Raw genomic sequence first — 12195 nt, forward strand, 5'->3', positions numbered from 1 at the left:
AACAGTTTAAAAAACAAACAAACAGGAATATAGATCAAATAGACTTGCATCAAATTACTTTTCAGACATGAATTTCCTTTATTATAATACTTGGCCTTTCAGGCATGAATTTTCCTTTATTATTACACTGTATTTCTTTCAATAGGTTCTCTTCCAAAGTCACATTATGGGATTTCCTGTGGAGCAATTCCTGTTACTAGAACATATTGTTTCTAAGAATATTTTATAGTTGGGAAATGTAATGATATGTGCCTACTTTGGTTTGTACAAGCTGTACTGACTGATAAGTGTGTGTGTGTGTGTGTGTGTATGTGTATGTATATATATATATATATATATATATATATATGTATGTATGTATGTATGTATGTATAGGTATCAGTACCGTGTTAGCCGAGCTTCAATAATCAAAAAATAAATAGATGATACCGTTCTGTGGCTAACGAAATGCTTTTATTTGTGCGAGCTTTCGAGATACACTGATCTCTTCTTCCGGCGATGTTACAATGAATGAAGCAAGCAAAAGGTATACGTAAAAACAGTGTCTCTAGGAATGTTATCTGTGCTGGTCCTTCCCCCGGTGTGGATGTGTTTTATGGCTAGAGGTGTCAAAAGGTTCCTGAAGGCAAGTGATGTAAGAGTGTGTGTGTGTATCAGTGTGAATGAAAATGAATGGAGAGCCCACAGTATATACAGTGCTTTACACAAGGTGTGTGTGGAGAGGGAGTGGATATAAATGGTGTGGGTAGGTGTGGAAATGTGAGAGATTGTAGCACAACTAAAAGTTTATGTGGATACTATGTGGTCCCTATTGGTGTATAGGGATGGAAAAACAAGGAGTATTAGTATGTGTAAGAGACAGCTGTGTGTGCATACATATAGCACAGTATGTACAGACATGGCCTTTCACACAGATACACACACACACACACACACACACACACACACACACACACACACACTCACACATCACTTGCTTTCAGGAACCTTTTGACACCTCTAGCCATAAAACACATCCAACCGGGGGAAGGACAAACACAGATAACATTCCTGTTTTTAAGTACACCTTTTGCTTGCTTCATTCATTGTAACATCGCCGGAAGAAGAGATCAGTGTATCTCGAAAGCTCGCACAAATAAAAGCATTTCGTTAGCCACAGAACGGTATCATCTATTTATTTTTTGATATATATATAGCATACAGCTATATTTGCATATTTGCTTTCCTGTGGAGGGTTTTTGTCACTTTTTTTACTCACCATAACTTAACTCAGTATATATATATATATATATATGTGTGTGTGTGTATATACTATTAAGGTTATGGTGGGTAAAAAAAAAGTGACAAAAACCCTCCACAGTCAAGCATAAAGCAACTGTAAATATATATATATATAATTTCACTCTCCAACTTCAATTATTTATAATGTATTTATTCTTCTGATGCTTTGCTCTCATTATTGAAAATTGCACCATATTTACATAATTTTATAATGGGCCCATGGCATGCGCTGGTAATTACTTGCATGTAAGAACACTAACCTTGAAAACAATGATTTCAGAAGTTGACATCACCACTTTCAAGATTAAACAAACATACAAAGGACTTTTTTTTCCAGCATAACAGTCTGTTTCCATGCGAGATTCCATAGTTAGTAAATAGACACATTTTTTCCCTTTGCTTTTATTTAATTCCTTACTGATGTGTGTTGGGCAGCACATGGCTTGGGCCAGGTCCCGAGTGGCCGCTGCTGGGTGCACGCCAGACACCAGAGCACAGCCCTCTGTGGGGCAGGCCCCAGTCGGTGTGCGCGACCACCTTGGCCACAAGACACGATTGTTGTCTTTTTTTGGTGCGGTGGCTGAGCATTGGCCACGTCACGGCAGCGGTCCAGCCAAGGAGGGCGAACAAGCCGCGTGATGTCATGGCTGCGCCCCCGCCACGCTCCCCCCCCCCCTCTCGTCTGATCTCCTGCTCTCCACTGCAAGCACAACCGCACGCAGCTGAAACGGGTGCACGCACCGCCAGACGGTCCGGCGTGCGCGAGTCGTGACCTCTGGGGCCGTAGCCTTATGCTTTGCTTACTATGGCCCAGATCTACAAGCCTCAGTTAACTCGCTTAACCTGATGTGAACCTAACGGTACCTTCAAAGGACCATAACATAATGTTACGCCATGTTTTCTCCCGTAAAGAGCATACCGTTGCGTTAACGATAATGGGCATTGGTGATAATTACACGGAAACGAGGTATTACATTACCAATGCATATCCACAAAAGTGTGTTAAGGTTAACGTGGGGACTTGACATTCTGTTCATACCTGAGCTCGGCATTACGGACATCCTACTCTGAAATAGGGTTTGGTTGGGTGTAACACCACCGCTAGGTATGATTTAACCAACACAATGTTCTTTCCCGGGGCTATTTCCCTCCTCTCATTCTCAACATGAGTTTAAGACATATTTCAGGATCTGGATCAGAGTAACGTGAAGACCAGTTGCATAGCAAGGCATGCGCGGGCCCCTGGGCAAAACTTTTGTATTGTTTGGCCGCCAATGCGCGAGCGGCACTTGCCGCATGTGCGATCGGCAAGGTCCAATCGTGCATGAGCGACTGGCAACCACCGATCGCGCATGCACAGTAGCCAAGTGCCGGTCAGGCATTCGCAGCAGCAAAAATATGAAATTGTTCATGCTAGAGAGTGGGTCTCCCCAAGAGCGCGGACGCCCGGGCTATAGATACGCCCCTGATGAAGACACACTTGGTCACATTATGCAGATGACACAATGTTGCAATAATGTAATGTTAATCCTTTGCTAACGAAATGTATAATGGCCTTTGTATTTCCCTATAACTTGCTTTGAGAATGTTTGTTCCTCTCTGGAACATAACATCCGTTGCGTTCTTATGTAACGTCTCATTCTGAGTCCTGATTTTACAGAGCTTTGTGAATCTAGCGTTCTGGCTTTAGCTGAACACATAGGCCCAAGAGTATAGATAGTACTTTGATATCTGTTGCGTTCTTATCAATTTGATAATGAAACAATATTTCTCCAAGGGAGATACAAAGTTGAGCTCCACTCCCAAACCCCCTAATGCTTTGTCCTTCATCTATAGAAGGAACAGTGGAGAGTGCAGTGTCCTCCATCTATAGAAGGAGCAGTGGAGAGTGCAGTGTCCTCCATCTATAGAAGGAACAGTGGAGAGTGCAGTGTCCTCCATCTATAGAAGGAACAGTGGAGAGTGCAGTGTCCTCCATCTATAGAAGGAACAGTGGAGAGTGCAGTGTCCTCCATCTATAGAAGGAGCAGTGGAGAGTGCAGTGTCCGCCATCTATAGAAGGAGCAGTGGAGAGTGCAATGTCCTCCATCTATAGAAGGAGCAGTGGAGAGTGCAGTGTCCTCCATCTATAGAAGGAGCAGTGGAGAGTGCAGTGTCCTCCATCTATAGAAGGAGTAGTGGAGAGTGCAGTGTCCGCCATCTATAGAAGGAGCAGTGGAGAGTGCGGTGCCTCAGGTGCCATACGGACCTTTCATCAGCTGGGGTTTTGCGAGTGGAGCTCTGCTTTGTATCTCCTTTTGATAAATTCTGCTTTATTGCCATTTTGACTACTTTGTGTGGGATACACATACAGATTGTTCTCAATTCCCCCTCGCCCCCTCCCCATTTTTGTATTTTCTTATTGATTTTAAAATAGAAAATATAAGACCGTACATAGTATAGTCTTATAACCCGTGTATGATGGATGTGACCATGCACTTTGTTTTCCCATCTCTTTATTTTTGCCACGATAACCTGATGGGTCTCTTATTATGTACATTTACAATGCACACGTTTATCTTTTTCTAATTAAGATATAAAAAATTGCCTGTCTGCCACCGCTGCCCATATTCAATAAGGTCAACAAACCTCTGAAATAGAAATATTGCTCATTGATATGGACACAGATACTTTCTTGGCTTAGTCCGGTGGTTGCTTTACTTTCCAGCCATTGGTAAAAACCTGGGAATAAAATGCACATACATTTCTTCTTCTGCAACAAGCATGAAGTACGATCAGTGGGTGGTGTAATAGGAGGGGTATTGGGCAAGATAAAGTTGAGGACAGACCGTAGACTCCTGTTAACATGCACATAATACCCTCTGATAACAAATCTATATAGAAGGAAGAATTCAGTCTGTAACTATTCATAAACCCATACATCTAAATATAATAATAACAGGAGTATAAAATCTGCCCTCAACTTTAGTCCCAGAACACCTTGCGAAATTGTGAACCGGCTCCTTATCAAACAGGTTTATTAGCAACTGATTAAGAAACACATTTACTCAGCGGTTCTATCTCGTGGAACCTTGTGGTTCTGGAGTGAGTGGGCATCGCACAGCTTGGTTAACATGGCCCTATATTTTCCCTCGGAGTATACTCCATGCACCGTGCGAGTCGGTCGGAGTGTTTTCAGTGGCCGTTCTCTGCCTGGGGTTTTGTTTTCACTGGATAAGAAGGTGGAGTCCCTTCCTGTACAGGAATTGGCAGCGCAATGTTAGGAAGTGCGCGTGCCCACTGCCAAAATCCTAGGAAAAAACGTAGAAGTGAGTTATTAGGACGTTTCTCAGTGTTGCTTGCAACAATAAGTTGGAAGGGGTAACCATCCTTTTCTAAAGTGGTTTTTACAGTTCATTTGCAGTGGAGTTAACCCTTTCACTGCCCAAAGCGCCAGAGACACACAGAAGAGCAGTGCACCTGGTGTTAAAGCAGCAATCCTCTCGCTACATATTAAAGGGTTTTGTTTCCACTTCCCTGAACCTCCCCTCTGGGGACTCCCTGGTTTCCGTGTGGCAAGGGGCTTTGTTTACCGGGCAGAGATACGTGCCTGGTGGACACAAAATATCTGGGTGTCAGGCTTGCTCCACCAGCCACTAGGAAGCCTGTGTTGGTGGCCATTGTAGTAGTTTTTCAAGGAAACGACACAAACTTAAAGCAGCACTCCGGGCTGCAGTTTGTTTCTTTTATGCCGCGCTTATAGTGATGTCGACGCGACGTCGCCGGAAAACAAATGCATTGCCGCCGCGTGCGCTTATAGTAAGCGCGACGGCGACACTGCGACGTCTCCGTCACACAAACTGGTAGCCGGCAAAATTCGATTTATCAAGGGCTGTCGCCTCGTGACAGCCCTTGAACCAATCAAATGTCAGGAAACCCGCGCCGCCGCCACCCAGCGAAATATAACTTCCGCCTGTGGCGACGGGTGACGTCACCCGTCGTGTCGCCGTCAACAGCACTATAGGCGCATTGTAAGGAACCCCAACCCTCTCTAATAGCGCATCTGAGATCAGATGCATTGTAAGGAACCCCAACCCTCTCTAATAGTGCGTCTGAGATCAGATGCATTGTTAGGAACCCCAACCCTCTCTAATAGTGTGTCTGAGATCAGATATATTGTATGGAACCCCAACCCTCTCTAATAGTGCGTCTGTGATCAGATGCATTGTTAGGAACCCCAACACTCTCTAATAGTGCGTCTGAGATCAGATGCCTGTAAGGAACCCCAACCCTCTCTAATAGTGTGTCTGAGATCAGATATATTGTATGGAACCCCAACCCTCTCTAATAGTGCGTCTGAGATCAGATGCATTGTTAGGAACCCCAACACTCTCTAATAGTGCGTCTGAGATCAGATGCCTTGTAAGGAACCCCAACCCTCTCTAATAGTGTGTCTGAGATCAGATATATTGTATGGAACCCCAACCCTCTCTAATAGTGCGTCTGAGATCAGATGCATTGTAAGGAACCCCAACCCTCTCTAATAGCGCGTCTGAGATCAGCTGCATTGTAAATTCTTCTGTATTTGGTACCATTTTCAAGTTACCTGACAATGTCAGGGAATCCTTTGGTGACGCCCGGGGAACCCACGTTGAAAAACACTGAGGTAGAAGAAAAGCCTAGTTACATGCCCACTAAACCTATGTACGTTCCAAGGCCGCGCTTATAGTGCCGGCGACGCGACCGATGCCGTCGCCACTATCGAAAGTTGTAATGAAATTTGCAGCGACGTGGCGAGCGACAGGGTCATTGATGGGTTTACAGACGGTCACATGTGGCGACAGTCTGTAAAAAAATCCAATTTAACCCACTTCCAAATTTTGGGCCACGACGTTGCTCTGTCGCCGTCGCGCTTGCTGTAAGCGCTGGCGAGTGAGTCAATAGTTTTGTTTTGGAGCGACGTCGCGGGCACTATAAGCGCAGCCTGATACTATTTTACAGTAACCCATAGTCTTCAATCTCAAAGGAGTAAGAAATATTTCACACACCCGGATGGAGAACATAAAAGGAAATCTGGAAGGAAAAGCGCACAGAACTTTGTTTCATGGTTCCTCTTCTGCTGCACTGACAGCCATTTAGTGAACCCCCAAGCCAAATGATCGGCAATTTAGCTAATCACTTGTCAGTGAATTTTGTTTTTAAACGGCAGCTTTCAAGCTGCAGACCAAGCAATATCCTACAGTGTACATGTGTTTTTTTTAAATAAATCAGTTCTGTACTATGAGAAAATACTTGCAACATTTAAAAAACAAAACAAAAAAAAAACCCAACTCTACATGATATTTTCATGTAACATAATGAAACAAGCATTTTTGTTTCTATAGCAACCATTTACAAAGTCACAGCGACATCCCCTTCCTCTTCGGAAACAGGCTCTGACACACCCCTTTTTGAGCCCTGCCCTCTCTCTAGCAGTGCACATATTGTATCTAGTGACTACCTGGTCACATGATCTCCCCACAGAACTTTGCATCTTTGGTCCTCTTCTGCTGCACTGACGGCCATTTAGTGAACCCCCGAGCCGAATCTTCGCCGATCGATCGTCAACATGGCTAATTACGTATCATTATGTGGATTGTATTGATGCACATATATTAAAGGGAATTTTTTTTTTTAAATGGCAAATAAAAAGAAACCGCAGCTTGGACGTCTGCTTTAAGTGACACATTCTTGGGAATAGCTGTACTATATAGCCTGTTGAGGTATTAGACCAGGGGTGGCCAACTGCAGTCCTCAAGGACCACCAACAGGTAAGGTTTTTCCAGATATCCCTGCTTCAGCACAGGTGGCTCAATCAGTGGCTGTGTCATTATGATTGAGCCACTTGTGCTGAAGCAGGGTTGTCTAGAAACCCTGACCAGTTGGGGGCCCTTGAGGACTGGAGTTGGCCGCCCCAGCGTTAGACTGTAATCCTGACGATGCTTTTACTTCTAATTGTGACTGCAGTATGGGCAGAACTTCCCTATCTATTCATGCGTGCACACTAGTAAAGCGGTTTCCACGCATTTGTCCCCGACGTGCTCATGAACAGTATCCACCTTTGTGATTTGCTCTTTTCAATCGGGTGACTAAAACGAGATATTTTGTAACAAATTGCTAAATTGGGGAGATTATTCACAGCCGGGCCGTTGCAGCAGTTACTAGTACCCAGCCTGCTGATGCTCTAACAAACTGCTATAGTGAGAAATCGTGTCATAGCGTGTCTAGTTTGAGTCCGTGACTGCCCCCGTGGTTGGAACTTTTAACTCGCTAAATGACCGTAGCGCATAGTTTCCAGTTTTTATATTTTGATTGCAATAAAAGTAGAATTTTTATTTTTCACACGACTTCCTCATTAGGGGATGTTGAATGCAATACTTAGTATAGAAAACACTGCATAAAATAATTTATTTATCTGGCAGCTTGTACTTTACATAAAGTGTGTGTGTGTGTGTGTGTGTGTGTGTGTGTGTGTGTGTGTGTGTGTGTGTGTGTATCAGCATGTCAACCTTCTGCTGCTTCACCCTTGATTCTGATCATGTGTATCCTTTTTCCTAGATATAATGCAATTTTATATTCATTATGTATGTGATATTACTCCTTTGATATTGCTGAATGAGGTTACTGTAAAATATTAGCATTTTCACAGGGTTTGTGTGCATGTAACTAGGAGCTTTTTCTCTACCTTGTGGGTTTTTCTCTCTGACTCAAAATCCCCCTTCATGCACCCACCTAATGTCATTTCAGTTTGAGCGAGTGTCTCTTGCTGTTTTGTATTGTATTAAAACTCTGTAGGATTGAAGCTGGAGTGGGCTTGTGCTTTAACATGACTGTGTGTTTGTAGGTAGCCTTGCTCGATGTGGATATCTGTGGACCATCCATTCCAAAAATGATGGGTCTAGAAGGAGAGCCGGTAAGACTAACCTTTTACTTAGTGGTTCCCTAGTATATGATAAATACAGTATATTTACTTGATGGAAATAGTGATACATTGCTTCTGTTAAAATAACATATGTTTAGTTTTGTGTATAGAAGTGTGTTTATCAGTCTGTACACATGTGGTTGGTATGCCTATAATTCCCTGGGTGCTAGTGGATGGTTTTGAACGTTAACCAGTAGGAGAATCGGTTCTCGGCTCCCGCTATTCTGACATGCCCCCCTATTGCATGAACGACACTACGTTTTGTGCTGGGGAGACACATACCACCGTGCAGAACACTGCTAATGTGCCCTTGTTGTGCTTCCTTCATAGGTTCACCAGAGTGGATCTGGATGGTCTCCTGTGGTAAGTATGTGAATATGTCACTTTTTGCTTCTTATCCATTTTAACATGGATCCCTTTAAGCTTATGCGTGCCGTGTTACACAGCTTTTTCAGCATTCAGATTTTTTTAATTACCCAGAATCCCTGGCTGCAGTGGAAGCACTGCATGCTAAGAGATTATGGGGAAGGGCAGGTTGCAGACCTGTCAAACGTGGGAATGCGCTCACACGTGGTATTTTTATTTGCTGTACGGTGGAGGGGTTTTTGTCACTTTTTTTACCCACCATAACTTTGTGTCTGACTAAAATAGAAACAAAGAACTGGATAAGCTGCTGTTGCTATGCATCAAATGAGGTGAGAAATAGTGCAACGTAGCATTAAAGGAAAGGAGACAGTATGGTCAACTTGACAGTGAGTTTTGCTAGCGTTTTGCGCTTCTCGTATTCAAATGTCTACAGGCATACCCCGCATTAACGTACGCAATGGGACCGGAGCATGTATGTAAAGCGAAAATGTACTTAAAGTGAAGCACTCCCTTTTTCCACTTATCGATGCATGTACTGTACTGCAATCGTTATATACGCGCATAACTGATGTAAATAACGCATGTGTAACAGGCTCTATAGTCTCCCCGCTTGTGCACAGCTTCGGTACAGGTAGGGAGCCGGTATTGCTGTTCAGGACGTGCTGACAGGCGCATGCGCGAGCTGACGTTTGCCTATTGGGCGATATGTCCTTACTCGCGAGTGTATTTAAAGTGAGTGTCCTTAAACCGGGGTATGCCTGTACTTCTTGGACGAAGCAACATGTATTTTGAATACAGGCAGTCCTCGTTTTACGACGAATGGCTTATCCGACGCTATGAATGCATACCTATGGGCCGTTTTCCGACGCCTAAACGGCTTATCCGACGCTCTTACGACACTTTGCAAAGTTGCAACAGAAGGCTGCAGGTCAGGGAAATCATCCAGATCAGTCCGTGTGAAGGTTTATTGGTGTATTTAGGCCCTTAACCGTGTCTGGCAAAAGCAAAAATCAAAGTTCTGGATTCAATAAATAGAATTTTTACATCATAATTTATGTGTGTGCTGCATATCTTATTGCCTGCGTAAAATATTTGGTGTATTTTAGTGTTAAAAATGCCTTCAGGAACGGAACCATTCATTTAAACCGTGTTGCTCTGGGAAAATGTTTTTTGCTTTATGACGCTTCGCTGTCGGACGCCATTTAGAGTAACGCATTGTGTCGGATAACCGAGGACAGCCCGTACAAGGTTCAACTGCATAGATTGCACTGTTTAATTGGAGAAAGGATTGGTGGGCATTGACTGTAATAATAAAGTGTTCCTGTTCGGTTTTTAATTGGTGGTTTTTAATTTGCTCCGGACAGTAAATGCATTTATTCCATCCTGACACTAATTTCCAGCTGTGTCTCAGTGTTTTACATTGCCGCTTCCCTTTCAGTATGTAGAAGACAACCTGGCCGTGATGTCCGTCGGCTTCTTGCTCAGCAGTCCTGATGATGCTGTTATATGGAGAGGTCCCAAAAAAAATGGTACTGCGTGTATTTCTGCTCTGTGTATTAACTCTGCAGCTCCTTAATGGGCACGTCTGCAAGTATTCTAACCAGGGTCTTGAAAAAGCCTAGATCTCAAAATAAAATAGTACATCCGTTTGGGTTTGTAATAAGAACATGCAGTTTGCCTTCTATAATAGGTGTAATATAGTGAGGTAATATATTGGGGTAATATAGTGGCATTCTTTTATAATCAAATACATTTTTATGTTTTTACACACCGGGAAAGGAGACTTTAAAGGATAGTTACTAAAGTTGGGTAACGCAATTGGTTTCCTTTCAGTTTACTGTTGGGTTACAGACCATAGCCCATATTTCTCGACTATTCCATAAAACAGGCGAGCTCAACTCCAGTTCTCAAGACCCATAAACGCCAGGTTTTCAGGATATCCCAGCTTCAGCACAGGTGGTTCAATCAGAGGCTCGGTCAAACACTGAGCCTCTTATTGAGTCACCTGTGCTTCTTGATCCCTTGTATATGGCGATTTACACTTGAAAAATGATGGTGACATTGGTCAAATAATTTCGAGGCTTGCTGCTTTGTCTAATATTCTTAAAGCACTTTCATTAAAACCAGATATTTAAACAGTTTTGCTTTCTCTTGTAGTATTTCTATTGTTTTAAACATATATTATTATGTCCAACACACGTTGGTGCCGCAATCAGAACCACTCCCCATAAATCAAAATAAATCACTGGGCCAGATGTAGGGGTGAAAATTACCCTCTGGCGGTGCTAACAACCCAACAGGATATAGAAACACAAAAAGAAAAAAAGATTATTCTCTGCTGACTCACTGCTAAACACTCCATATCTATGGTGGACCCAACTTTTGCATATCCGAGACATTTATCATTTGTGTCTCTCTGGTTTATTACATTTGCCAGGGTTTAGCTGCCATCATCTGGCTGTACAGCATTTAGGGTATAGAACTATTACATTATTTATTTTTGCTCTTTTTTTCTGCTCATATTTGGGTTTTGTGTAGATGCTGGTAATCATTCAGTCATTTGTACTATTCTATTGTGTTGATCGGCCGATCTTCACTGCATTTCCAGGAGAATTTTCTTTCCTCTGGATTTGCATTATTATACTCACGTATATTGCATGCTACATATTTTAGGTCTCTGCATGTATATTGTGTATCTCTTAGATCAGCAGTGTTCATTTTGTATGTGTTTAGGTATATTTTAGTATTTTTTTGTGTTTTGTGTTGCTAATAAAATCCATTTTGTATTTTCACATATTTTTTGCGTGCTTTCAACAGACCCTCTTTTTTTTCTTTTTGTGTTTCTATATATTATTATGTTGTAGTTGAAGATTTTCTTATTTGTTGTGTAGATTTAAATTTTAGGTTTTAGAAGTTACATAGTAGATGAGGTTGAAAAAAAGACGTGTGTCCATCAAGTTCAATTTTTGCTAAATTTAGACGACATATACTGTATCCTATATCTGTACATACAGTATATTTATCTACATTGTTTGATATTACCAAATCCAGTATTGTCCCACTCCTGGTTGGTTCCTCGATAATTTGGGTCATACAATTGTCTTTAAGCACCCCAAAAACCTGTTTTGTTGTAATGCTAATCTCATTGCCCCAGTCTGTCTGGATAATTAAAATCACCCATTATGCAAACATGACCTGGTTTTGATGCCTTCTCCATTTGCAAAAGTATTTTAGCTTCCTCAATCTCACAGATATTTGGTGGTTGTATAGCATATCCCTACAAACCTTTTCTTTATACTTTTACCTCCACTACTAATTTCTATCCACAAAGTCTCTACATTTTCCTCATTCCCTTCATAAACACCTACCCTTATAATAGGTTTTAGATCCGGTTTAACATATAAACATACTCCACCTCTTCTTCTATTTGCTCGATCCTTTAAAAAAGGGAATAACCCTCTAAATCAGGCCTGCACAACTCGTAAAGCGAGAAGGGCCGAACTGCTCCAAGGAAAAAAAATTTGGGCCGCACGGGTAAAATCATCATCATCATCATCATCATCTCTCCTCCAGCACCTCTCATCATCATCATCATCCTCATACCTCCC

General features: G+C 42.4%; 1 protein-coding gene across 2 annotated transcripts in view; it reads left to right on the forward strand.

The window, feature by feature from the left end:
* Positions 1 to 12195, forward strand: part of NUBP1 (NUBP iron-sulfur cluster assembly factor 1, cytosolic) — a 28163-nt gene that overhangs the window by 6279 nt on the left and 9689 nt on the right. For both annotated transcript variants that reach the window (XM_075565341.1, XM_075565342.1), the window contains 3 exons: positions 8144 to 8212; positions 8552 to 8584; positions 10026 to 10116. In XM_075565341.1, the coding sequence (XP_075421456.1) occupies positions 8144 to 8212; positions 8552 to 8584; positions 10026 to 10116 (193 nt within the window). The remainder of the gene's footprint in view (positions 1 to 8143; positions 8213 to 8551; positions 8585 to 10025; positions 10117 to 12195) is intronic.

Source organism: Ascaphus truei, chromosome 11 (assembly GCF_040206685.1).
Source record: "Ascaphus truei isolate aAscTru1 chromosome 11, aAscTru1.hap1, whole genome shotgun sequence".
In the NCBI taxonomy this organism is placed as follows: domain Eukaryota; kingdom Metazoa; phylum Chordata; class Amphibia; order Anura; family Ascaphidae; genus Ascaphus; species Ascaphus truei.